The 26728-nt window shown below is 66.6% G+C and overlaps 1 protein-coding gene across 5 annotated transcripts in view; it reads right to left on the bottom strand.

The window, feature by feature from the left end:
• The window catches only part of COL11A2 (collagen type XI alpha 2 chain), a 92030-nt gene that overhangs the window by 13134 nt on the left and 52168 nt on the right, over window positions 1–26728 (bottom strand). For all 5 annotated transcript variants that reach the window (XM_089771561.1, XM_075917109.2, XM_089771562.1 and 2 more), the window contains 34 exons: window positions 25210–25263; window positions 25077–25121; window positions 24614–24667; window positions 24449–24493; window positions 24281–24334; window positions 22235–22279; window positions 21913–21966; window positions 21535–21579; window positions 20234–20287; window positions 20036–20143; window positions 19816–19869; window positions 19674–19727; window positions 19075–19119; window positions 16745–16798; window positions 16328–16372; window positions 15776–15829; window positions 13736–13789; window positions 11735–11788; window positions 11490–11597; window positions 11308–11397; window positions 11181–11234; window positions 10908–11015; window positions 10310–10417; window positions 10178–10231; window positions 10015–10068; window positions 7052–7159; window positions 5754–5807; window positions 5612–5665; window positions 5476–5529; window positions 3702–3755; window positions 3045–3152; window positions 2024–2077; window positions 1818–1871; window positions 1101–1154 (listed from right to left, as the gene is read on the bottom strand). In XM_089771561.1, coding sequence (XP_089627687.1) covers window positions 1101–1154; window positions 1818–1871; window positions 2024–2077; window positions 3045–3152; window positions 3702–3755; window positions 5476–5529; window positions 5612–5665; window positions 5754–5807; window positions 7052–7159; window positions 10015–10068; window positions 10178–10231; window positions 10310–10417; window positions 10908–11015; window positions 11181–11234; window positions 11308–11397; window positions 11490–11597; window positions 11735–11788; window positions 13736–13789; window positions 15776–15829; window positions 16328–16372; window positions 16745–16798; window positions 19075–19119; window positions 19674–19727; window positions 19816–19869; window positions 20036–20143; window positions 20234–20287; window positions 21535–21579; window positions 21913–21966; window positions 22235–22279; window positions 24281–24334; window positions 24449–24493; window positions 24614–24667; window positions 25077–25121; window positions 25210–25263 — 2142 coding nt within the window. The remainder of the gene's footprint in view (window positions 1–1100; window positions 1155–1817; window positions 1872–2023; window positions 2078–3044; window positions 3153–3701; window positions 3756–5475; window positions 5530–5611; window positions 5666–5753; window positions 5808–7051; window positions 7160–10014; window positions 10069–10177; window positions 10232–10309; window positions 10418–10907; window positions 11016–11180; window positions 11235–11307; window positions 11398–11489; window positions 11598–11734; window positions 11789–13735; window positions 13790–15775; window positions 15830–16327; window positions 16373–16744; window positions 16799–19074; window positions 19120–19673; window positions 19728–19815; window positions 19870–20035; window positions 20144–20233; window positions 20288–21534; window positions 21580–21912; window positions 21967–22234; window positions 22280–24280; window positions 24335–24448; window positions 24494–24613; window positions 24668–25076; window positions 25122–25209; window positions 25264–26728) is intronic.

Here is a 26728-nt window from a genome sequence, read left to right as displayed (position 1 = left end):
GCAGCGGGTCCCATCCGGCCCCAGGGCAGGAGCTGGCTGGGGGGCGAGGGAATCGACATGGGGCCTGTCCCCTCCAGGGGCAGCGGGTCCCATCCGGCCCCAGGGCGGGGGCTGGCTGGGGAACTGGGGGGCGAAGGAATCGACATGGGGACTGTCCACCCTAGAGGCAGCAGATCCCATCCGGCCCCAGGGCGGGGGCTGGCTGGGGGGTTGGGGGGCGAGGGAATCGACATGGGGACTGTCCACCCTAGAGGCAGCAGATCCCATCCGGCCCCAGGGCGGGGGCTGGCTGGGGGGTTGGGGGGCGAGGGAATCGACATGGGGACTGTCCCCTCTAGAGGCAGCAGATCCCATCCGGCCCCAGGGCGGGGGCTGGCTGGGGGGTTGGGGGGCGAGGGAATTGACATGGGGACTGTCCCCTCCAGGGGCAGCGGGTCCCATCCGGCCCCAGGGCAGGAGCTGGCTGGGGGGTGAGGGAATCGACATGGGGCCTGTCCCCTCCAGGGGCAGCGGGTCCCATCCGGCCCCAGGGCGGGGGCTGGCTGGGGAACTGGGGGGCGAAGGAATCGACATGGGGACTGTCCACCCTAGAGGCAGCAGATCCCATCCGGCCCCAGGGCGGGGGCTGGCTGGGGGGTTGGGGGGCGAGGGAATTGACATGGGGACTGTCCCCTCTAGGGGCAGCAGATCCCATCCGGCCCCAGGGCGGGGGCTGGCTGGGGGGTTGGGGGGCGAGGGAATTGACATGGGGACTGTCCCCTCTAGGGGCAGCAGATCCCATCCGGCCCCAGGGCGGGGGCTGGCTGGGGGGTTGGGGGGCGAGGGAATTGACATTGGGACTGTCCCCTCCAGGGGCAGCGGATCCCATCCGGCCCCAGGGCGGGGACTGGCTGGGGGGTGGGGGGTGAGGGAATCGACATGGGGGTTTTCCAATCTAGGGGGCAGGGGTCACGGTGGCTGCCGTCGGGGGGTGCCTGGGACGGGGGCCTGCACTGGCCTGGGACAGCAGGTGCCCCCCTGACGCCCCCTGTGCCGTGAGACCCCTTTGCTCAGGATGGGGGGAGACTTGGGAAGGGGGGCCCGGCAGACCCATCACTTACCCTCTTGCCTAGGGGACCAGGGGGACCGTTCTCTCCCGTTGGGCCTGGTGAGCCCTAGAGAGAGATGCAGGGAGTCAGGAGAACTGAGCTAATCCAGAAGACCAGGGAGTGGAGAGACCGGAGAGGTGGGAGAAGAGACCCCAGAGATGTGGGAGAGGGGAGGCCTGGAGAGGTAGGGAAGGGGGCCCAGAGAGGGAGGAAAGGGGGGCTCCAGAGAGGTGGGGGTAGAAGGTCCTGAGAAGTGGGGGAGGGGGGCCTGGAGAGGTGGGGGAGGAGGCCAAGAGAGGAAGGAAAAGGGGGTCCCAGAGAGGTGGGAGAACAGGCCCAGAGAGGCGGGAATTGGGGGCCCCGAGAGGTGGGGGAAGAGGTCCAGAGAGGCAGGAACCGGGGGCCCCGAGAGGGGAGGGGGGGACCCCTGAGAGGTGGGGGAGGGGGCCCCGGAGAGGTGGGGGAGGGGGCCAGAGAGGTGGGGGAGGGGGCCCAGAGAGGTGGAAGAGGGGGGCCCCGGAGAGGTGGGGGCAGGGAGCGATCTGGAACATGGGGGAAGGAGAATCCAGAGGGGGAGTCTGCTCAGGAAGGCGGGGGGAGGGGCAGGTTGGGGCAGGTACAACCGGGTTGGGGGGCAGAACTCGGGGCGGGTCACTCCAGCAGGTCGGAGACAGGAATCCAGAGGGGGCCGATCTGGAACTGGGGGGCCCCAGGGCCCTGCTCACTCACCGGCTGCCCAGGCTCCCCGTCCTCGCCGCGCTCGCCCTTCGCCCCGTCCTGGCCCTGGGGGGACAAGCCCTGAGTCAGGAGCCGCAGCAGGGACCCCAAAGCCAGCGACACCCCCTGGGTCCCGCCCAGCCTCCGAGCACCTCCCCCGCCCCGGCTGCAAGGGCCCGTCCCACGGCCCCGCCGGGCCACGCAGGGGCCACACTCACCCGCGGGCCCATTTCCCCTGGCGGGCCGGGATCCCCTGGGAAACCAACTGGACCCTGGAAAAGACAAGAGTGAATCAGCCACAGACACCTCCTCCTGCGCCAGGCGGGGACCCGGGAGTCCTGGCCCCCCGGCCCCTGCGCCCCAACCTCCCAACCCCCCCCCCCGAGCCAGGCGGGGACCCGGGAGTCCTGGCCCCCCGGCCCCTGCCCCCCGGCCCCTGCCCCCCAACCTCCCGCCCCCCCGCGAGCCAGGCAGGGACCGGGGAGTCCTGGCCCCCCGCCCCCTGCCCCCCAACCTCCCAACCCCCCCCCGAGCCAGGCGGGGACCCCGGGAGTCCTGGCCCCCCGGCCCCTGCCCCCCAACCTCCCGCCCCCCCCCTCAGAGCCAGGCGGGGACCCGGGAGTCCTGGCCCCCCGGCCCCTGCCCCCCAACCTCCCGCCCCCCCCCTCAGAGCCAGGCGGGGACCCGGGAGTCCTGGCCCCCCGGTCCCTGCCCCCCAACCTCCCAACCCCCCCCCCCCAGAGCCAGGCGGGGACCCGGGAGTCCTGGCCCCCCGGTCCCTGCCCCCCAACCTCCCAACCCCCCCCCCGAGCCAGGCGGGGACCCGGGAGTCCTGGCCCCCCGGTCCCTGCCCCCAACCTCCCAACCCCCCCCCCCGAGCCAGGCGGGGACCCGGGAGTCCTGGCCCCCCGGCCCCTGCCCCCAACCTCCCGCCCCCCCCCCGAGCCAGGCAGGGACCGGGGAGTCCTGGCCCCCCAGCCCCTTCCCCCGCATCCCCCAACCCCCCCCTCAGAGCCAGGAGGAGACCCGGAAGTCCTGGCCCCCTGGCCTCCCCCCCTAAGAGCCAGGCAGGGACCCCGGGAGTCCTGGCTCTCCGCCCCCCGCCCCCCTCAGAGCCAGGTGCTGAACCCAGGAGTCCTGGCTTTGCGCCCCGCTCTAACCACTAGACCCCACTCCCCTCCCAGAGCTGGGAGAGACTCCAGGAGTCCTGCCCCCCCCAGCCTCTGTGCCCCCACTCACGGGGTTCCCCTTGGGCCCATCGTCTCCGAGGGGCCCTTTCCCTCCAGGGGGTCCAGCGACTCCGGCGACTCCGGTTTCTCCTTTCTCCCCTCGCTCTCCTCGCGGGCCCTGGGGCGGAGGCAGAGCCGGGGGGTCAGTGTGGGGGGTGGGTGGGGGGCGGAGCTCCCCCACGTCCCTAGGAGAACCCCCATGTGTGGGGGGGTCTCCGTCGAGGGGAGAGGTCCTGGCCCCAGAGTCTCTGGGGTGGGGGCCACAGCCGGGGGGGTGTTTCTGGTGGAGGAAACGGGCTCTGGGGGTCCTTGCTGAGTGGGGGCGGGCCAGGTCCTGGCTCTGCCCCCGAGAGGGAGGGGGGAGCTGGGCCCTGAGGGGAGCAAAGCTCTGGGGTCCCTGCTGGGGGGTCCCTGACCAGAGACCCCCACAAGGAGGGGCCCTGGCCAGACGCTGACCGCTCGGGGGGTCCTGAGGAAGGGGAATGGTGGGAGCAGGCCGGGAGGTTCCAGGGGGCAGGTCCCCATGAGAGGGGTGCAGGGGGCTCCTTGGAGGGGGTGGGAGCCCGGGGGGTCCTATGGGATGGCAGCGGGGACTCGGGGCAGCCCCCGGGGGGGGAATAGGCGGTTCCAGGGGTCGGGGGAGGGAGCAGGAGGGGCAGGGACTCACCTTGACTCCTGGCTCCCCGGGGATGCCAGGGGCCCCGGACTCGCCAGGCTCCCCCTGAAACGAGAAGGACGTCAGCTCCCGCGCGCCCGCCGGATGGGCCCCGGGGCCACAGCTCACAAAGCCCCACGCACGGGGGGCCCCCGGCCTCGTGTCACCGACCCCCGTTCCCCCCCAGAGCCGGGACAGACCCCAGGAGTCCTGGCCCCCAACCCCCGCTCTAACCACTAGACCCCGCTCCCCTCCCCCCCAGAGCCGGGACAGACCCCAGGAGTCCTGGCCCCCAGCCCCCGCTCTAACCACTAGACCCCGCTCCCCTCTCCCCAGAGCCGGGACAGACCCCAGGAGTCCTGGCCCCCAGCCCCCGCTCTAACCACTAGACCCCGCTCCCCTCCCCCCAGAGCCAGGAGAGACCCCAGGAGTCCTGGCCCCCAGCCCCCACTCTAACCACTAGACCCCGCTCCCCTCCCCCCAGAGCCGGGACAGACCCCAGGAGTCCTGGCCCCCAGCCCCCACTCTAACCACTAGACCCCGCTCCCCTCCCCCCAGAGCCGGGACAGACCCCAGGAGTCCTGGCCCCCAACCCCCGCTCTAACCACTAGACCCCGCTCCCCTCCCCCCCAGAGCCGGGACAGACCCCAGGAGTCCTGGCCCCCAGCCCCCGCTCTAACCACTAGACCCCGCTCCCCTCTCCCCAGAGCCGGGACAGACCCCAGGAGTCCTGGCCCCCAGCCCCCGCTCTAACCACTAGACCCCGCTCCCCTCCCCCCAGAGCCAGGAGAGACCCCAGGAGTCCTGGCCCCCAGCCCCCACTCTAACCACTAGACCCCGCTCCCCTCCCCCCAGAGCCGGGACAGACCCCAGGAGTCCTGGCCCCCAGCCCCCGCTCTAACCACTAGACCCCGCTCCCCTCCCCCCAGAGCCGGGACAGACCCCAGGAGTCCTGGCCCCCAGCCCCCACTCTAACCACTAGACCCCGCTCCCCTGCCCCCAGAGCCAGGAGAGACCCCAGGAGTCCTGGCCCCCAGCCCCCACTCTAACCACTAGACCCCGCTCCCCTCCCCCCAGAGCCAGGACAGACCCCAGGAGTCCTGGCCCCCAGCCCCCACTCTAACCACTAGCCCCCACTCCCCTGCCCCCAGAGCCAGGAGAGACCCCAGGAGACCTGGCCCCCAGCCCCCACTCTAACCACTAGACCCTGCTCCCCTCCCCCCAGAGCTGGGACAGACCCCAGGAGTCCTGGCCCCCAGCCCCCGCTCTAACCACTAGACCCCGCTCCCCTCCCCCCAGAGCCGGGAGAGACCCCAGGAGTCCGGGCCCCCACCCCCCAGGCCAGTGGATACCCTTTGACCCCAGCATCAGTGACTCAGCCCCCCTGGCCACCCCCTCCATTGGCGGCCGTGGGGAGGACAGGGCTGCCCAGGCCGGGCTCTGGGGCAGGCCAGCGACTCGTCCAGCCACGGGCTGCAGGGCCAGGAGGGACCCGGCTGTCTCTGGGGCGTCTCCTCCGGGCTGGGCCCAGCTGGAGACGGGGCAGTCCATGGGGAGGGGGGATCTGAGCGGCTCCTCTGCCTGGCTGCAGGGTCTGGCTCCCTGGGGGTCCCCAGACGGGGGGCAGGGAAGGACACTCCCCCCGGACAGACTGGCAGGGCCCTTGGGGGGCCCCCTGCAGTGTGGGGGGTGGGTCGTGGGCTGGACTCGTTCTCGGCCCTGGGCTCGCTCCCCGGGTGCTGCCGGCCCCTGCCCCTCCCCCGGGCTGGGACCCCCCCCCACTTACCTTCTCTCCAGGGGGGCCCAGGTTGCCGATGCCGCCGGGGCCGCCTTGGGGTCCCTGTGGGGGGAGAGGGGGGCTGGTTACCGCCAGGATCGCCCTGGGCGGGGCTGACACATTTGGGAGGTGGGGGGCCACTTACGTCGGCTCCGGAGGGTCCAGCTGGGCCACGCGGCCCCGGGGGTCCGGGGGGGCCCTGTTGGGAGAGGGCACAAGGTGAGGAGGGTTCTGGGACATTCCCACCTGGGGGGGTGTCTCAGAAGGGGGCAGGCAGGGTCACTTACCATGGGGCCCACGTCACCTGTCTCCCCCTTCTCCCCCGCTGGGCCCGGCATCCCCTAAGGGGAGAGAGAGAGCATCAGTGGGGGGGGGGCACATCTGGATTGGAGGAGGGGCAAATCGAGGGACACATCTGGATCCAGGCAGCAGGACACAGCTGGATCTGGAGGCTGGGGGCAGAGATGGGGGCTGTGGTGTGGGGGGGGCTGTCTGCTCTGTACCCGGGGTCCCCCTGCGCTGGGCTGTGCGATTCCCACTGACTCCCCCACATGTGGATTGGCCCAGACACCCCGACCCAGCCTGGGCAGGGAACAAGGCTCTTCAACAGGGGAGACAAAGGGAGGGGGGCGGGGATGGACAGCAGGTTTCAGGGGAAGGTCAGTTTCTGGCTGAAACCAGGCAGGGGACAGACTAAGGAGGGGCTGGGAGTTGAGGGGCCCAGGGACCCGCCCCAAGGGGTCTGAGGCGCCCTGGCCCTGCCTCCTGTAGCCACATCGCGTCTGTGCTGGGCTGTGTCCTGAGCAGCAACAAACCCCCCTGTTCTACCGGCTGGGGGAGTCTGGTCTGGTTGTTATGGGGGTGCAGGATCGGGGGAATCCCGACACGCTGTCACTGGGCACATCTGGATCTGGAGAGGTGGGGCAGAGATGGGGGCACATCTGGACCTGGAGGCTGGGGGCAGAGATGGGGCACATCTGGATCTGGAGAGGTGGGGGCAGAGATGTGAGGCACATCTGGATCTGGAGTGGTGGGGGCAGAGGCTGGGGCAGAGAGGGGGACACATCTGGATCTGAAGGCTGGGGGTAGAGATGGGGCACATCTGGATCTGGAGGGGTGGGGCAGAGATGGAGCACATCTGGATCTGGAGGGGTGGGGCAGAGATGCAGGCACATCTGGACTCAAGATGGGGCAGTGTCCCAGAGGGGGGCACATCTGGATCTGGGGAGGGGAAGCAGAGCATGGGGCACACCTGGATCCTGGGGGGGGGGGAGGTAGCACAGGGACGGCTTCCCCCACCTCCCAGAGCAGCCGGCTCGGGGCTGGGACCCAGCATGAACCGGCCGATGGTCGGACCCGCTGCCCAGCAGCTTGGGACAGGAAGTGAAGGGGACCCACAGGGAGGCAGGACTGGGCGGCTCGGGCTGGGACCAGGGCAAAGACGGGGGAGGCGGAGGGCGTGGGGGGCAGGACTGGGTGGCTCGGGCTGGGGCCAGGGTGAAGACGGGGGAGGCGGAGGGCGTGGGGGGCAGGGCCGGGGGGCAGCGGGGGAGACCCTGCCGGGCCCACAAGCGGCCCCACTCACCTGCAGCCCGATGGGGCCGGGCGGCCCGTTGAAGCCGCGGGTCCCTTCGTCGCCCTTCGCCCCGAAGTGACCTTGGGGGCCCCGGGCGCCGGGCTCCCCGTCCGCCCCCTCGACACAGACACAGAGAGTCAGAGACGGGCCTCGCTGGGACCCTCCTGCCCCCCACGGAGGGGACCCCCCGGAAACCCCCCCACGCTGCACCAGTGCGACACGGGGCTCTGCTCTCCGGCACCGAGCACCTCACCCCCGGCACCTCCTCTCCAGCACGGCCCAGAGACAGGGACCCCTGGAAACCCCCCCACACTGCACCAGTGTGACACGGGGCTCTGCTCTCCGGCACCGAGCACCTCACCCCCGGCACCTCCTCTCCAGCGCGGCCCGGAGACAGGGACCCCCGGAAATCCCCCCACGCTGCACCAGTGTGACATGGGGCTCTGCTCTCTGGCACCGAGCACCTCACCCCCAGCACCTCCTCTCCAGCGCGGCCCAGATACAGGGACCCCCGGAAACCCCCCCACGCTGCACCAGTGCGACACGGGGCTCTGCTCTCCGGCACCGAGCACCTCACCCCCGGCACCTCCTCTCCAGCGCGGCCCAGATACAGGGACCCCCGGAAACCCCCCACGCTGCACCAGTGCGACACGGGGCTCTGCTCTCCGGCACCGAGCACCTCACCCCCGGCACCTCCTCTCCAGCGCGGCCCAGAGACAGGGACCCCCGGAAACCCCCCCACGCTGCACCAGTGCGACACGGGGCTCTGCTCTCTGGCACCGAGCACCTCACCCCCGGCACCTCCTCTCCAGCGCGGCCCAGAGACAGGGACCCCTGGAAACCCCCCCACGCTGCACCAGTGCGACATGGGGCTCTGCTCTCTGGCACCGAGCACCTCACCCCCGGCACCTCCTCTCCAGCGCAGCCCAGAGACAGGGACCCCCCGGAAATCCCCCCCACGCTGCACCAGTGCGACACGGGGCTCTGCTCTCCGGCACCAAGCACCTCACCCCCGGCACCTCCTCTCCAGCGCGGCCCAGAGACAGGGACCCCCCCCCCCACACTGCACCAGTGCGACACGGGGCTCTGCTCTCCGGCACCAAGCACCTCACCCCCGGCACCTCCTCTCCAGCACGGCCCAGAGACAGGGACCCCTGGAAACCCCCCCACGCTGCACCAGTGTGACACGGGGCTCTGCTCTCCGGCACCGAGCACCCCACCCCCGGCACCTCCTCTCCAGCGCGGCCCGGAGACAGGGACCCCCAGAAACCCCCCCACGCTGCACCAGTGCGACACAGGGCTCTGCTCTCCGGCACCGAGCACCTCACCCCCGGCACCTTCTCTCCAGCGCGGCCTGGAGACAGGGACCCCCGGAAGCCCCCCCACACTGCACCAGTGTGACACGGGGCTCTGCTCTCCGGCACCGAGCACCTCACCCCCGGCACCTCCTCTCCAGCACGGCCTGGAGACAGGGACCCCCCAGAAACCCCCCCACGCTGCACCAGTGTGACACGGGGCTCTGCTCTCCGGCACCGAGCACCTCACCCCCGGCACCTCCTCTCCAGCGCGGCCCAGAGACAGGGACCCCTGGAAATCCCCCCACGCTGCACCAGTGCGACACGGGGCTCTGCTCTCTGGCACCGAGCACCTCACCCCCGGCACCTCCTCTCCAGCGCAGCCCAGAGACAGGGACCCCCGGAAACCCCCCCACGCTGCACCAGTGCGACACGGGGCTCTGCTCTCCGGCACCGAGCACCTCACCCCCGGCACCTCCTCTCCAGCGCGGCCCAGAGACAGGGACCCCCCAGAAACTCCCCCACGCTGCACCAGTGTGACACGGGGCTCTGCTCTCCGGCACCGAGCACCCCACCCCCGGCACCTCCTCTCCAGCGCGGCCTGGAGACAGGGACCCCCGGAAACCTCCCCACGCTGCACCAGTGCGACACAGGGCTCTGCTCTCCGGCACCGAGCACCTCACCCCCGGCACCTTCTCTCCAGCACGGCCCGGAGACAGGGACCCCCCGGAAACCCCCCCACGCTGCACCAGTGCGACACAGGGCTCTGCTCTCCGGCACCGAGCACCTCACCCCCGGCACCTTCTCTCCAGCGCGGCCTGGAGACAGGGACCCCCCGGAAACCCCCCCACGCTGCACCAGTGCGACACGGGGCTCTGCTCTCTGGCACCGAGCACCTCACCCCCGGCACCTCCTCTCCAGCGCGGCCCGGAGACAGGGACCCCCAGAAACCCCCCCACGCTGCACCAGTGCGACACAGGGCTCTGCTCTCCGGCACCGAGCACCTCACCCCCGGCACCTTCTCTCCAGCGCGGCCCGGAGACAGGGACCCCCAGAAACCCCCCCACTCTGCACCAGTGCGACACGGGGCTCTGCTCTCCGGCACCGAGCACCTCACCCCCAGCACCTCCTCTCCAGCGCGGCCTGGAGACAGGGACCCCCCGGAAACTCCCCCACGCTGCACCAGTGCGACACAGGGCTCTGCTCTCCGGCACCGAGCACCTCACCCCCGGCACCTTCTCTCCAGCGCGGCCCGGAGACAGGGACCCCCAGAAACCTCCCCACGCTGCACCAGTGCGACACGGGGCTCTGCTCTCCGGCACCGAGCACCTCACCCCCGGCACCTCCTCTCCAGCGCGGCCCGGAGACAGGGACCCCCGGAAACCCCCCCACGCTGCACCAGTGCGACACAGGGCTCTGCTCTCCGGCACCGAGCACCTCACCCCCGGCACCTTCTCTCCAGCGCGGCCCGGAGACAGGGACCCCCAGAAACCCCCCCACACTGCACCAGTGCGACACGGGGCTCTGCTCTCCAGCACCGAGCACCTCACCCCCGGCACCTCCTCTCCAGCGTGGCCCGGAGACAGGGACCCTCCCACACACCCTGCACAGGCTCCACCCCCCTTCCAGAGCCACCCACCGCCCCCGCCCGGTCTGCCCGAGGGGGTGGATACTCACAGCTGCTCCAGGCTGTCCGACGGAGCCCATGGGCCCTGGGGGCCCTGGGGGGCCCTGGAAGGAAGGAGACGGGGTCAGTGGTGGGAGACACAGGTGCCCCACATGGGGCGTGGGGGAGGGTCAGCCCCAGTCTGGGGTCGGGGGGGGCCCGGCTCGTACTCACGTGCTCCCCCTTGTTGCCTTTGCCGCCTTTCTGCCCCGGCTCGCCCACCTCGCCCTGCGGAGAGAGAAGCGGGGGGGGGGGTCAGTCGCCATGGGGTGGGGTGGGGCAGCACACAGACAGACGGGGCCTTACCTTGTCCCCATCCTCACCGGCACCCCCTGGGGGCCCTGCGGGGCCAGGCAGCCCAACGGGACCCTGGACTCCGTCGCGGCCCGCGGGGCCTATGGGGCCTTTCTCACCCTACGGAGAAACAGCGGGGAGTGAGGTGCACAGACCCCAAGAGCCCTGGCTCCCAGACCCCCCGCTCTAAGCACTAGCCCCCACTGCCCTTCCAGAGACAGGAGAGACCCCAGGCTTCCTGGCTCCCAGCCCCCCCGCTTTAACCACTAGCCCCCACTTCCTCCTCAGAGCCAGGGGAGACCCCAGGCTTCCTGGCTCCCAGCCCCCCGCTTTAACCACTAGCCCCCACTTCCCCCCCAGAGCCAGGAGAGACCCCAGGCTTCCTGGCTCCCAGACCCCCCCCCCCCCGCTTTAACCACTAGCCCCCACTTCCTCCTCAGAGCCAGGAGAGACCCCAGGCTTCCTGGCTCCCAGCCCCCTCCCCCGCTTTAACCACTAGCCCCCACTTCCTCCTCAGAGCCAGGAGAGACCCCAGGCTTCCTGGCTCCCAGACCCCACTCTGCATCCTATCAGGCCTCGCACGTCCCGCGTCCTCTGTGCCCCTACTCACGGGAACGCCTTTCTCTCCAGCGGGGCCTGGTGGCCCTTGGGGACCCGGTCTGCCTGGGGGTCCGACAGGGCCACCTTGCCCAGGGCCGCCTCTCTCGCCGGGGGAGCCCTGGAGGAGGGGAGAGGACGAGTCACGCCAGGATCGGAGGTGAGGGAGGGGACGGGGGGTCAGAGGAGGGAGGGGGCAGGGCAAAGGTTAGGAGTGGAGGCAAGGAAGGAGAGGTCAGAGGATGGACGGGGAGGGGCTGGCATGGGGGTCCCCCACTGTACTCACTGCGGGGCCCGGGGGTCCGGCTGGCCCTTCGTTCCCTTTCAGTCCCGTGCCGCCCTGCGGGGGAGAAGCACAGGTCAGACCTGGCGTTGGGGGGGACAGGGCAGGGGAATCGGGGGCTGGTACTCACTGGGGTGCCGGGCAGTCCTCGCTCACCAGGGAAGCCCCGCAGCCCCGCTGGGCCGTCCTTCCCCAGGGATCCTGGGGGGCCGGGGTCGCCCTACAGAGGGAAGCAGGAGAATCAGCTGGGTCCCCCCTGCGCCCCGCAGTACAGCGCCCCTAGCGCTGTCCCGGGGCCCCACGGCGCCTCACCTTGGTGCCTTCTTTCCCAGAGGGTCCTGGCAAGCCCTGCTCTCCTGGGGGGCCGGGGGGGCCCGGGTGGCCTCTCTCCCCCATCGGACCCGACTCTCCGGGAGCACCCTAGTGCAGGGGGAGACAAGAAACAGACCTTCAGGGAATGGGTCCAGCCATCGACCCTGACTCGGCCACCACCAGGGGAGTCACTGCTCCTGGTGTGCACGGCCACTCCCAGCCCACCCCAGCACCCGGCTCCTTACCTGAGGTCCTACCACCCCCGGAGGTCCGGGCGGGCCTGTCTTGCCTTGGAAACCCTGGAAACCAGAGACAGGGGCATCAGCACGGTGGCTCTGCCCTCTCCCAAGTGTGAACAGTCGCATGGGGGGAGAGATGAGTGAGGCAGGAGAGTGTGAGGAGTAAACATGGAGTAACCAGGGAGTAACATGTATGTGAAGAGTAACACAGGAGCAGTCCGAGAGTAACAGATGAGAATGAGAGGTGTAACCACGGAGTACCCAAAGAGTAACAGGTGAGAGTGTGAAGAGTAACCACGGAGTACCCAAAGAGTAACAGGTGAGAGTGTGAAGAGTAACCACGGAGTACCCAAAGAGTAACAGGTGAGAGTGTGAAGAGTAACCACGGAGTACCCAAAGAGTAACGGGTGAGAGTGTGAAGAGTAACCACGGAGTACCCAAAGAGTAACAGGCAAGAGCGTGAGAAGTAGCCATGTGCTACGTCTACACTGGCATGATCTTGCTCAAGAACTCTTTTGCAAAAATGTCTGCACTGGCACGTGCCTTTGCGCAAGAGCATCCGTGCCAGTGTAGACGCTCTCTTGCGCAAGAAAGCTCTGCCGGACATTTTAACCATCAGGCTCTCTTGCGCAAGAAATTCATGTTGCCTGTCTACAGTGGCCTCTTGCGCAAGAAGAGTTGTGCAAAAGGGCTTATTCCTGAGCGGGAGCGTCAGAGTTCTGGCGCAGGAAGCCCTGATTTCACACAGTAGTGTCAGTTTACTTGCACAAGAACACACGGCCAGTGTAGACAGGCAGCAAGTTCTTGCGCAAAAGTGGCCGCAGATCCCAATGTAGACACTGTCAACACAGCCCCCAAGTATCCAGAGAGTATCAGATGAGATGTGAGGAGTAACCATGAAGTACCCAAAGAGTAACAGGTGAGAGTGTGAGGAGTAATCATGGAGTACCCAAAGAGTAACAGGTAAGAATGTGAAATGTAATGCAGGAGCACCCAGAGAGTAAAACATGAGCGTGTGAGGAGTACTGATAGACTTAACCAGACTGTCACACGTGACTATATGAACAGCAATGTGACGAGGGGAATCAGAGACGAACTTTGACATACCTGAGGAGTAATGCAGCAGTATCCCGAGTGTAACAAAGCAGCATGCAAGGATTAACATGGGAGTGCCCAGGGTACGTCTACACTAGCTCGTTAATTCGAGCTAGGTGTGGTAATGAGGACAACCGGAGTTGCAAATGAAGCCTGGGATTTAAATACCCCAGGCTTCATTTGCATGTTCCCGGGCGCCGCCATTTTTAAATCCCCCTTAGTTGGAACTAACTGCCTCATTCCACGAGGAGTAACAGTTAATCCGAACTAAGGATTTAGTTTGATTAACTTTAAACTTCCGCGTGTGGCCGCGGGCAGTTAGTTCAGACTAAGGGGGATTTAAAAATGGCGGCGCCCGGGAACATGCAAATGGAGCCGGAATATTTAAATCCTGGGCTTCATTTGCAACTCCGGTTGTCCTCATTACCCTGCCTAGCTCGAATTAATGAGCTAGTGTAGACGTACCCCCAGAGAGCTACAGGAGCGTAGGGAAGAAGTGACAGTGGAGTGAACAGAGCAATGTGGGAGAGAGGAGTAACGTGGGAGTGGCCAGAGTGCAAAGCAGGAGTAAGAAAGAACGAACACAGGAGTATCCAGAGAGTAATATGCGAGCAACCAACATGCAAAGTGGGAGAGCGGTGAATTGGAGCATCACACAGAAGTAGTCACCGAGTAATGCCCAAGTATGCGAGGTGTAATATGGGAGTAACAGGGAGTAAGAAGGAAGTAACGGGGGGGCAATCAGAAAGTAACAGGCTGCTCTGTGAGGGTAGTGAAGGCGTTTCCAGCCCGTAACACGGGAGGAGGCGAAAGGAAGCCAGGAAGTGACTTAGGAGTAACGCGGAGGAACCCGAGGAACAGGGTAAGAGAAGAGGCTCTGCAGCCCGGCAGCGCCGTAGCAGAGACACGTACGACTTCTCCTCGCTGACCAGGGTGCCCAGGAAGCCCGTCCTTGCCAGGGGGTCCCTGTGGGGAGAAAGCCGGAGAGGTCAGTGGGGCAGGGGGAGGTGGCAGTGGGAAGGGTCTGGGGAGCCAGGGGGTGCAATGGCAGTGGGGGGGGGAGGCCGCCTGGGGGCTGGGGGCAGGCCGAGGGGCTGGGGAGCCAGGGGGTGCAATGGCAGTGGGGGGGGGAGGCCGGCTGGGGGCAGGCCGAGGGGCTGGGGAGCCAGGGGGTGCAATGGCAGTGGGGGGGGGGGAGGCCGGCTGGGGGGCTGGGGGCAGGCCGAGGGGCTGGGGAGCCAGGGGGTACAATGGCAGTGGGAGGGGCCGGCTGGGGGCTGGGGGCAGGCCGAGGGGCTGGGGAGCCAGGGGGTGCAATGGCAGTGGGGGGGGAGGGGCCGGCTGGGGGCAGGCCGAGGGGCTGGGGACCCAGGGGGTGCAATGGCAGTGGGGGGGGCCGGCTGGGGGCGGGGAGCAGGCCGAGGGGCTGGGGAGCCAGGGGGTACAATGGCAGTGGGAGGGGCCGGCTGGAGGCTGGGGGCAGGCCGAGGGGCTGGGGAGCCAGGGGGTACAATGGCAGTGGGGGGGGGCCGGCTGGAGGCTGGGGGCAGGCCAAGGGGCTGGGGAGCCAGGGGGTGCAATGGCAGTGGGAGGGGCTGGCTGGGGGCAGGCCGAGGGGCTGGGGACCCAGGGGGTGCAATGGCAGTGGGGGGGGGCCGGCTGGGGGCGGGGAGCAGGCCGAGGGGCTGGGGAGCCAGGGGGTACAATGGCAGTGGGAGGGGCCGGCTGGAGGCTGGGGGCAGGCCGAGGGGCTGGGGAGCCAGGGGGTACAATGGCAGTGGGGGGGGGCCGGCTGGAGGCTGGGGGCAGGCCAAGGGGCTGGGGAGCCAGGGGGTGCAATGGCAGTGGGAGGGGCTGGCTGGGGGCAGGCCGAGGGGCTGGGGAGCCAGGGGGTGCAATGGCAATGGGGGGGGAGGGGCCGGCTGGGGGCTGGGGGCAGGCCGAGGGGCTGGGGAGCCAGGGGGTGCAATGGCAGTGGGGGGGGGGCTGGGGGCTGGGGGCAGGCCGAGGGGCTGGGGAGCCAGGGGGTGCAATGGCAGTGGGGGGGGGAGGCCGGCTGGAGGCTGGGGGCAGGCCGAGGGGCTGGGGAGCCAGGGGGTGCAATGGCAGTGGGAGGGGCTGGCTGGAGGCTGGGGGCAGGCCGAGGGGCTGGGGAGCCAGGGGGTGCAATGGCAGTGGGAGGGGCCGGCTGGAGGCAGGGGGCAGGCCGAGGGGCTGGGAAGCCAGGGGGTACAATGGCAGTGGGGGGGGGAGGCCGGCTGGAGGCTGGGGGCAGGCCGAGGGGCTGGGGAGCCAGGGGGTGCAATGGCAGTGGGAGGGGCCGGCTGGGGGCTGGGGGCAGGCCGAGGGGCTGGGGAGCCAGGGGGTGCAATGGCAGTGGGGGGGGCGGCTGGAGGCTGGGGGCAGGCCGAGGGGCTGGGGAGCCAGGGGGTGCAATGGCAGTGGGAGGGGCCGGCTGGGGGCTGGGGGCAGGCCGAGGGGCTGGGGAGCCAGGGGGTGCAATGGCAGTGGGAGGGGCCGGCTGGGGGCTGGGGGCAGGCCGAGGGGCTGGGGAGCCAGGGGGTGCAATGGCAGTGGGGGGGGGCGGCTGGAGGCTGGGGGCAGGCCGAGGGGCTGGGGAGCCAGGGGGTGCAATGGCAGTGGGAGGGGCCGGCTGGGGGCTGGGGGCAGGCCGAGGGGCTGGGGAGCCAGGGGGTGCAATGGCAGTGGGAGGGGCCGGCTGGAGGCTGGGGGCAGGCCGAGGGGCTGGGGAGCCAGGGGGTGCAATGGCAGTGGGGGGGGCCGGCTGGAGGCTGGGGGCAGGCCGAAGGGGCTGGGGAGCCAGGGGGTGCAATGGCAGTGGGGGGAGCCGGCTGGGGGCTGGGGAGCCAGGGGGTGCAATGGCAGTGGGGGGGGGCCGGCTGGGGGCAGGCCGAGGGGCTGGGGACCCTGCAGGTCGCGTATGTTACTCACCGGGGGTCCTTTGGGTCCGGGGAAGCCGTTTGACCCCTGGGGGCCCGGGAGTCCCTGTGGAGAGCAGAGCAGAGGTTGGGGGCAGGGAGACAAGGCCAGCACGGCCAGGGCCAGGCTAGTGTTGTACCGGGAGACCCCTGCACAGAGCCGTCAAGTGGCTCTGAACGGACCCACCCCTCCTGCCAGGTAATGGCTGCAGGTGCTGTGCACCACGCGAGGCCAGGAGCCGTGACTGGGGTCGTGCGAGCATCGCACTGCAGTGACCCGTCCCTCGCACGAGCGCATCGCTGGGGCTCCGCACAGCAGGTCTGGAGCCGGCTCCCAGAGACTGACCCACGCTGGCACAGCTTGGACAGGGCAGGCTGCACAGGGCCTGGGCAGTGATGAGCAGAGGCCTAGTGCGAGCGTTGCACTAACATGGGCCCAAGGTGGGGCAGGTCGCACGAGACCCCTCAGTGATGTTCTAGGCCCGGCTGGTGCAGCAAAGGGCTGTACCCAGGGCTCTGCACGAGTGTCGCACGCTCAGGTCCCCACCGCCCAGCGCACACTCACCCTTTCCCCTGGAGGGCCGTGGGGGCCGTCACCGCCAGACGTGCCCTGCAAGGGGAGACAAACGTGAGCACATCCCATTCCAACACACGCTGACATGCATGCTCGGACATGCACACTCCTGTTCTCTCACACGTGTGCACAGACGTGTGCACACACACTCCTGTTCTCTCACACTCTTGTTCTCTCACACACGTGCACGGACATGTGCACACACACACTCCTGTTCTCTCACACTCCTGTTCTCTCACACGCGTGCACGGACAGGCACATACACAGGCACGCACACTCTCAGGGACACAAAGGGACACATTTGGCCTTGCATGTTTGCACACTCAGGGCCTGCTCACTCAGGCTGACTACTGACCCCTGCCCACACCTAATCCTGTGTCACACACACCTCACCCCCACAGCACTCACCTTTGCCCCCAGCTTTCCGGTGGCTCCTCGTGGCCCCCTCTGGCCTCTGGGTCCCTGGAGGAATGAAACAGAGGGGGGTGAGTGTCTGAGCCCCAGCACTGCCCCCTCCCAGCCCTACCCCCAATCCTGGGGGCAGATCCCGAGTGACCCACACAGCCCCATAAGAGGGGGATGGGCACATGTCTCCCACCCCAGTAGCAGAACACCAGACCCCCAACCCGGAAGTAAGAATTAAGGAGGGTGGGTGGAAGGCGGTATTTACTGCTCCCCAGCCAAAGAGGGGTCCATGCCTCGAGGCCCAGTGCCAAGGGGGGAGCCCAGAGAGGGCATGTCATGTACGAGTCCAGGTGGGGTGAGCCCAGGGCAGGGCCTTGGGGTCAAGGGCATCACCTCCCTGGGGCCCAGCTACAGGGGAGGTTCCATAGGTGGGAAAGGGGCCCAGATGGGGAGGCCTGCGCTGGGCAGGGAGGGATGGGTGGACGGGCAGATGGGAAAGGGCAGGGCTGGCTGGATGGGAGGAACATGGACAGGAGGGGGGGTGGAGGGTCAGTGGAGAACAGCACAGGGGGAAGGGATGAGAAGGAATGGAGGGAGGGAGACTGGGATGGAAGGCGGGCAGGGATGGAGGGAGGGATGGATGGATGAGAAGTGCAGAGGGATGGACGGGTAGGTGGATGGAGGGAGGGGTGGGTGGGTGGATGGAGGGAGGGAGGGAGGGAGGGATGAGAAGTGCAGAGGGATGGACGGGTAGGTGGGTGGAGGGAGGGAAGGATGGGTGGATGGAGGGAGGGATGGATGAGAAGTGCAGAGGGATAGACGGGTAGGTGGATGGAGGGAGGGAAGGATGGGTGGATGGAGGGAGGGAGGGAGGGAGGGATGAGAAGTGCAGAGGGATGGACGGGTAGGTGGGTGGAGGGAGGGGTGGGTGGGTGGAGGGATGGATGTGAAGTGCAAAGGGATAGACGGGTAGGTGGATGGAGGGAGGGAAGGATGGGTGGATGGAGGGAGGGAGGGATGAGAAGTGCAGAGGGGTGGACGGGTAGGTGGGTGGAGGGAGGGATGGATGAGAAGTGCAGAGGGATGGACGGGTAGGTGGATGGAGGGAGGGGTGGGTGGGTGGAGGGATGGATGTGAAGTGCAAAGGGATAGACGGGTAGGTGGATGGAGGGAGGGAAGGATGGGTGGATGGAGGGAGGGAGGGAGGGAGGGATGAGAAGTGCAGAGGGATGGGACGGGTAGGTAGATGGAGGGAAGGGTGGGTGGGTGGAGGGATGGATGTGAAGTGCAAAGGGATGGACGGGTAGGTGGATGGAGGGAGGGGTGGGTGGGTGGAGGGATGGATGAGAAGTGCAGAGGGATGGACGGGTAGGTGGATGGAGGGAGGGGTGGGTGGGTGGAGGGATGGATGAGAAGTGCAGAGGGATGGATGGGTAGGTAGATGGATGGATGGATGGATGGATGGGTGGATGGTTGGGTGGAGGGAGGGATGAGAAGTGCAGAGGGATGGATGGGTAGGTGGATGGAGGGAAGGACAGGTGGATGGGTGAGTGGAGGGATGGATGAGAAGTGCAGAGGGATGGACAGGTGAAGGGATGGAGGGAGGGAGGGATGGGTGGAAGGATGGATGAGAAGTGCAGAGGGATGGACGGGTAGGTGGATGGAGGGATGGATGGATCGATGGATGGGTGGAGGGAGGGACGAGAAGTGCAGAGGGATAGATGGGTGGAGGGATGGACGGGTGGGTGGATGGAGGGATGGATGGGTCGGTAGGTGGAGGGAGGGAATGACGGGTGGATGGTTGGGTGGAGGGATGGAGGGAGGGAGGGATGGGTGGAAGGATGGATGAGAAGTGCAGAGGGATGGACGGGTAGGTGGATGGAGGGAAGGACGGGTGGATGGATGGGTGGAGGGAGGGACGAGAAGTGCAGAGGGATAGATGGGTGGAGGGATGGACGGGTGGGTGGATGGAGGGATGGATGGGTCGGTAGGTGGAGGGAGGGAATGACGGGTGGATGGTTGGGTGGAGGGATGGAGGGAGGGAGGGATGGGTGGAGGGATGGATGAGAATTGCAGAGGGAAGGATGGGTAGGTAGATGGAGGGAAGGACGGGTGGATGGTTGGGTGGAGGGATGGAGGGAAGGGTGGATGGGTGGAGGGATGGATGAGAATTGCAGAGGGAAGGATGGGTAGGTAGATGGATGGGTGGAGGGAGGGATGAGAAGTGCAGAGGTATGGGTGGCCGGATGTGGAGCGGGCTCGGGATGTCTGAGGAGGATGGGAGGGGCCCAGGGACTTGGCTGCACTAACCCCCCCTTTCCCCCCACACTCACCGAGGGGCCGCGCTCGCCCCGGGGGCCCAGCTTCCCGGATACACCCTGCAAGAGAGAGAGTCAGTGAGGCGTGGGCTGGGCGTGGGCGCCTGCGGAGAACCCCTCAGCCAGCCAGGGCCCGGCAGGGACCCCTAACACTCACCCTTGGAACCCCCCGTCCTGAACCTGCCCCCCTACAGACCACCCCACCCATGGCTCTGCAGGGCCCCCAGCCCCACAGAACCTACACAGGGACCCCCCCATTTCAGGGCTCTGCAGAGACCTCACCCATGGGACACCCCCCATGACACTTTATTCACAACTCTGCAGGGCTCCCCCAATTCCAGCTGCCCCAGGGACCCATCCCACACCGGGCTAGTGGCTTTCCCCATCCAGCCCATCCCTGGAAACCCCTCCCCATCCCCGCAACCTCTTGCTCTTCACCCAGCCCCACCAGTGAGTGCCAGCTCCCATCTGTCCTGAGTGTGGGGGGGCAGGAATGGGTGTCAGGCCCCCCACAGCAGAACCTGCACCCCCTGCACCAGGCCCCCCCAGTTCCCTCCATGGGCATGTCGCCGGCAGAGGGAAGCGTGGGCCCCACTCCACCGGGGGTAACTCACCCGAGATCCCTTCTCGCCATTGGCTCCGGGAAAGCCCGGGAAGCCCTGAGATCCCTGCGGAGAGAGGAGAGAAGGGGGTTAGGGGCGTGCTGGGGGGCAGAAGTGGGGCAGAGGGGGCAGACCCCTTGTCTGCAGCGCTCACCTTTGAGCCTTGCCGTCCTGGATACCCAGGAAGCCCCGGCACACCCAGCTTCCCCTGCGAGGGAGAGAGAGGTGGGTTAGGGGGATGGGCCGTGGAGCCTCTCCCCTCTAGGGGGCACTGGCTCCGATCCGGCCCCAGAGCAGGGGCTGGCTCTTCTGGGGGTGTGGGAGGGACACATGGGCCAGCGCCTAGTCCCCCCCATGTCGCCCCGGCTCCTCACCTTCTCTCCCAGCAGTCCGAGGGGGCCCGGGTCACCTGTGGGTCCGGTCCGGCCCTTGGGACCTTCCGGTCCATCCTCTCCTCTGGACCCTGGCACACCCTCCTCGCCCTGCGGGTGCCAAGAGGGGGGTGAGACTGGCACTGCCCGGGGCAGGCAGGCAGGTGGAGGGGGGGTGGGGGGCTCCGGGCGCACACTTACCCTGTCTCCTTTCACCCCCATGTCGCCCTTGAACCCTGTGAATCCGTCCTCGCCCTGCAGAGACAGACAGATGGACAGACCGACCAGGGACAGTCAGCGGGTCTCACCTCCTGGGTCACAGGGCACCAGCCCCACCCTCACCCCCCAACCCAGCCCCCAAAACGAGAGCAAAGCACCGCAGCCTCCGGGCAACTGGGCCACAGGCTGAGAACAGGAGGGGCCGAGGGGCCCCAGAGCCCCAGGCCCGGCAATGGCAGGAAAAGGGTTAAGTGAGATGCCCCCAGATAATCCTGCTCAGCCCCCCATCCACATGCTGCCGGGGAAGGTGAAACCCCCAGGGCTGGGGGCTGGAACAGCTCATACAGGAAGGGGGGGTCTGAGAGCCCCTTGAAGCCAGGGGGTGCCACAGACCCCAGCCCCTCAATGCCAGAGCCCCAGGGCACCGCCCTTCTGACTGGGGGGGGCTCCTGCCCCACCCCCCACACAAGAATCAGCCAGACCCTGCACCGTGGAGCAAGGACCGTGTCCCAGAGCGAGTGAATTCTCAGTGCCCCTCAGCTCCTGACACCCCCGCCCAGAGTCCCATCCGCTGCCGGCTGCACTCCTGGAGCTGCACAGGGGAGTGATTTAAAAAAAACAGAATTCAGTGTGGGGGGAAGGGATGCTGTGCACTATTTCCCCAAGCTGCCGCTAGGGGGTGCTGTGCATCATTCTCCCAGCTGGGCAATAGGGGGCGCTGTGCACTAATCCCCCAGCCTGGCACCAGGGGGCGCTATGCATCATTCTCCCAGCCTGGCACTAGGGGGCGCTGTGCATCATTCTCCCAGCTGGGCAATAGGGGGCGCTGTGCACTAATCCCCCAGCCTGGCACCAGGGGGCGCTATGCATCATTCTCCCAGCCTGGCACTAAGGGGTGCTGTGCATCATTCTCCCAGCCTGGCACCAGGGGCGCTGTGCATCATTCTCCCAGCCTGGCACCAGGGGGCGCTGTGCACTATGCCCCCAGCCTGGCACTAGGGGGCGCTGTGCATCATTCTCCCAGCCTGGCACTAGGGGGCGCTGTGCACCATTCTCCCAGCCTGGCACTAGGGGGCGCTGTGCATCATTCTCCCAGCCTGGCACGAGGGGGCGCGGTGCACTATGCCCCCAGCCTGGCACCAGGGGGTGCTGTGCACTAATTCCCCAGCCTGGCACGAGGGGGCGCTGTGCACTAATTCCCCAGCCTGGCACTAGGGGGTGCCATGGGGTGCTGCCAGGAATACGTCCCCCCTGTGATTGAGGGTGAGGGAAGCAGAACTCACCTTCTCACCCTTGTGACCCTTCAGCCCCCGAATTCCATCCACGCCCTGTGAGAGATGGGGAGATGGAGGGTGAGCTGCAGGGCACGGAGCAGCGACAGAGCTGGCCACAGGAGTCCTGGCTTTCTCCCCCCACAGCCATATTCTAACTACTCCACCCCACTCCCCTCCCAGAGACGGGGAGAGATCCCAGGACTCCTGGCTCCCATTGGCTACAATCCTCTTGTTTTGTTTTCCACTTTACCCACAATCCTTCTCTTCCCCCCTTGCGGGGCAGGGACCGCGTGGCCTCTGGACCTTCGCACATCCTTGCTAAGAATTGTGGGTAACATCTCAGCCCCAGGGAGCCACACCAAGTCCCGGGGCCAATCAGGCGCTTACCTTTACACCACGTGGGCCTGGGTAGCCAATCGGACCTTGGGGACCGGATGGACCCTGCAAGGGAAAGAGATCAGCCCAGTAGCAGGGGAGAGTCGCTGGCATCATTCCCCCAGCCCTGCCCACTTGGGGGGTTAGAACCACGGATGGGCATGTGTCACCCCACTGACCCAGGGGCTCTGACCCCTGCATGTGGGGGGGACAGGGTCTTTGCACCTCACCTATGGGGCTGCCTCCCAGCTTCTGAGGCCAGAAAGGGCTCGGATTGGGGGTGGGGGATCCAGGGGACAAGCAGAAGAGGCAAGAGAGGAGGTTAACCCCTTACCTGGTTCCCTCTGGTTCCTGGCGGACCTTCCTTCCCTGGGTGTCCCTGACGGGGAGGGGAGGGAGAAGACAGAGAGGGGTGAACCATGAACACCAACAACACAGCAATCAACTCCTGTCCCTGCGCTGGGGGGGCCACCCCCACCCCCGTTTCTGTGGGGAGGGCAGTGCCCCTGCCTGTGGGGCAGGCCTAGCTCTCATCAGCCCAGCTCTGGCGGCAGGGCTGCCCCTTGCCCAAACTCATTTAGTGCAGGTGGGGCACCGGGCCTGGCTGGGGGTGAAGGGCCAGTGGAGCTTGGTGTAGGCCAGGGTAGGCATGAGCGGGGGCAGCTGCCTTTGGGAACCAGGCCAGAGCTGAGGCAGGAGGCTCTGGGGCCACATACACACACACCCCAACTGGGTTCAAGGGGGTCACCCAGCAAAGCCGATTGTATGAAAATCAGCACCAACAGGAAGTGGTACTCGCTCACTTCCTGTTAAACATGGCCGCCAGATCCTCACCCCATGAGCAGGGCGTGCGAGTAGGGGAACAGGAAGTGGTACTCGCTCACTTCCTGTTAAACATGGCCACCAAATCCTCACACCATGAGCAGGGCGTGCGAGTAGGGGAACAGGAAGTGGTACTTACTCACTTCCTGTTAAACATGGCCACCAAATCTTCACCCCACGAGCAGGGAGTGCGAGTAGGGGAACAGGAAGTGGTACTCACTCACTTCCTGTTAAAAATGGCCACCAAATCCTCACCCCATGAGCAGGGCGTGCGAGTAGGGGAACAGGAAGTGGTACTTACTCACTTCCTGTTAAACATGGCCACCAAATCTTCACCCCACGAGCAGGGAGTGCGAGTAGGGGAACAGGAAGTGGTACTCACTCACTTCCTGTTAAACATGGCCACCAAATCCTCACACCATGAGCAGGGCGTGCGAGTAGGGGAACAGGAAGTGGTACTTACTCACTTCCTGTTAAACATGGCCACCAAATCTTCACCCCACGAGCAGGGAGTGCGAGTAGGGGAACAGGAAGTGGTACTCACTCACTTCCTGTTAAAAATGGCCACCAAATCCTCATCCCATGAGCAGGGCGTGCGAGTAGGGGAACAGGAAGTGGTACTCGCTCACTTCCTGTTAAACATGGCCGCCAGATCCTCACCCCATGAGCAGGGCGTGCGAGTAGGGGAACAGGAAGTGGTACTCGCTCACTTCCTGTTAAACATGGCCACCAAATCCTCACCCCATGAGCAGGGCATGCGAGTAGGGGAACAGGAAGTGGTACTCGCTCACTTCCTGTTACACATGGCCACCAAATCCTCACCCCATGAGCAGGGCGTGCGAGTAGGAGAACAGGAAGCGGTACGCACTCACTTCCTGTTATACGTGGCCATCATAAGCAGGAGATTCAAGTGGTACTCACTCACTTCCTGTTAAACATGGCTGCCAGGTCCTCACCCCTGGAGTAGGGGGTGTGAGTATGGGGCCAATAGGAAGTGGTGGGCTATCTCACTTCCTGTTAAATGTGGCCACTGTAACCTCGAGGTTCAAGTGGGGAATGAACAGGAAGTGGTACTTGCTCACTTCCTGTTAAACATGGTTGCCAGCTCCTCACCCTATGAGGCAGGAGTATCAGTGAAAAGCCAACAGGAAGTGGTGCTACCTCATCTCCTGTTACACATGGCCCCCAGGTCCTCACCCCATGAGTAGGGCAGTGTGTGGGGCCCAACAGCAAATGGTGCTACCTCATCTCCTGTTACACATGGCCCCCAGGTCCTCACCCCATGAGCAAGTGGCACAGCTCAGGAGCATCCCCGTGACAACAGGGTCTCCACAGGGAATGTCGCGGCCTCCCCTCCCGTTAAACATGGCTGCTCTGCCCTCACGCCCATGCCAAGGAGAGAGTGTCAGGCCAGGAGCCACCTTAACCAGGGGCAGGTGGGACTCGCCAGGAAGCCGTGCGGCTCACGGATACGGCTGCTGCATTGCCAGACTGGGGCAGCGGGAGCCTGGGAGCCGGGGGCTGGCAGGGGAGGGGCTGGGGTGGGCAGGATACTCACGGGAGGCCCGTCGGAGCCGGGCATGCCGGGGAGGCCAGGTTTGCCTCCGGGACCCTGCAGAGAGAGAGAAGCAGAGATCAGAGCTGGCAGCAGAGACCCAGACAAGTGTCCCAGGCCGGGATGGGGGCTGCATCGCAGCGGGGGGCAGGGTGGGTTAGGGGCACTCACCTTCTCTCCAGGGGGGCCCATAGCACCTTGTGGGCCAGACAATCCCTGAAACAGAGACACAGGGTTAGATCCAGACCCCACTCCCCCTCCAGAGCGGGGCAGAACCCAGGAGTCCTGGCTCCCAGCCCCTGCACCTCGAGTCCCCAGAGCTGGGCGGCTCCTTACCTGGGTGCCTGGGGTTCCCTGCTGCCCGGGGGGGCCTGGCTCACCTTGCGGCCCCTGTGACAATCAGATGGAGCTGGAGTTAGAACTGGAGTCACCCACGACTTACACAGAAGAGGGAGACAGGGCACTGCTGTGGGGAAGTTCACAACACTGGAATCCGTGGCTGGGGGCACTGCTGGAGGGGAAGTTCACAGCATCCGAGTCCCTGCTCATTACAGGGGATGCTCACTGCACTGGAGTACACAGCTACAGTGGCACTGCTGTTGGGGAAGCTCACAGCACTGGAGTACCCAGCTACAGTGGCACTGCTGTTGGGGAAGCTCACAGCACTGGAGTACCCAGCTACAGTGGCACTGCTGTTGGGGAAGCTCACAGCACTGGCCTCCCCAGGCAGGTGCCCCCAAGGCACTTCCAGACCTGCGCACAGAAGGACAGGGCAGCACAGACAGACAGACAGACTCACCAGGTTCCCCTTGGGGCCGATGGGGCCGTCTATGCCACGCACGCCCTGTGGAGGAGACAGACAGAGGGGCGGGGGTTAGTGCGGTGGGGGGTTGAGAGGCTGGAGGAACTGAGGTCCTAGGCATGGCACTTACCAGAGGTCCGGGTATCCCCGGGGGGCCTTTGGGTCCAAGCAAACCTCTGGGGCCCTGCAGGGAGGGGAGAGACCAGAATTAGTGAGGCTGAGGTGGTGGGGGGGCTAAGCCAGGCCTGGGTCCCTCCAGTGGAACTGCGGGGGTTGGGGGGGGACACAGGTCTGACCAAGCCCTACACAAGCCCTGGAGGTGGGGCTGAGGACCCCATGATGCAGACCCTAATCCTGAGCCAGTCCCAGACCCATGGCCGTGGCTGCGTGCAGGGTCCCAGGGTGTCCTGGGATGTGGCACTAAGACCCCTCAGTTTCCCTGCAATGGGACTCTCCTGGTGCCCGTGTCAGGGGCCATCAGACCCTAGCGGAGTCGGCCGGGGCAGGCACAGAGCGGCCCCTCAGTCCAGCCCCCGGCCGCTATCACTCTGTCCCCAAGGCCGGGCCCCGGTGACCCTCCTGGGACGTTACTGGATTCTGATGGGAACATACGAAGCGCAGCTGCCACGGCTGTTCTATGTGCAGCAGCCCTCGTGCGAGGCGGGCCAAGCGAGGTGTCTGCAGACAGCTGGGGAGTCGCAGGTCCTGTTTACACTGCTCAGGTGCATGGGCCAGTCTTGTGTGTGACGTGGCGAGTGTGGTGGCTCTGGACGTGTATTTCGCATGTGGGCCTCTGGGAGACACCGCCAGACTTCGCCCACCTAGAGTGGCAGGGTGGCCAGGCAAACGAACAGCCGTTTGCCCCGCAGGGGGTGAGGCCCCGTTGGAATCTAAAATCCAAAGGTTTATTGACCAAAAAAAGAGACGGTTAAGAGTTAAAGCTGAGTTGCATGCACCCACCGCAAAGTGCCTGGTGCAGGCCTGGAGCAGAGACAGGAAAGGGCCCTCTTTGCACCCCGACCCACGCAGAGGGAACCCCCTGGCTCTCGCTGGGGGACGGTACCTCCCAGGATGGAGTTGGTCACTCGAGGAAGTCACCTGGCGTGTGTGACTCAGTCCCTAGCAGCCCCGGCCCCCTGCTGGTCTGACCATTCCCAGGGACAGGCCTGAGATGCGGATCGGCCCCACTCGAGGTGCATTGTCAGTCAAGGGCGGCTGGTGCCTGGGCTGGTCGCCCTACTGCACTAGGTGGGGGAAGCCTGTTGGTGTCTCCCGGAAGCAAACATGAAGGACATGCACAGAGCCAATGCTCAGCACTTCACACCGAACGGACACAGGCGCATGAGCAATGCAAAGCGCATCAGAGTCTCACCAGCTTCCTACAGACACCTCGCCGGGCCGCTGGGCTCCACGCTCGGTGCAGACGTGTAACAGCGGGGGCAGCAATGCTTGGTATGTTCATATCAGAATCCACTAGCGTCACACGCCCCAGCACTCTGCAGGGAGCCCCAGCAAACCCCCAAACAGCTCCCGGGGCGCGGCCAAAGGGAACCGCTCCTGGGCCTTCCTGATGCTGGGAATTGGGCACCAGGCGGGAACGTTTGCTCCGCTCGGGCTCTCGACAAAGCCGGCGCTTCAGAGAGTCCGGC

Source organism: Pelodiscus sinensis, chromosome 19 (genome assembly GCF_052426305.1).
Source record: "Pelodiscus sinensis isolate ZL-2025 chromosome 19, ASM5242630v1, whole genome shotgun sequence".
Classification (NCBI taxonomy): domain Eukaryota; kingdom Metazoa; phylum Chordata; order Testudines; family Trionychidae; genus Pelodiscus; species Pelodiscus sinensis.
The sequence above is the reverse complement of the archived record's forward strand: the minus strand, read 5'-3'. Positions and strand labels throughout refer to the sequence as shown.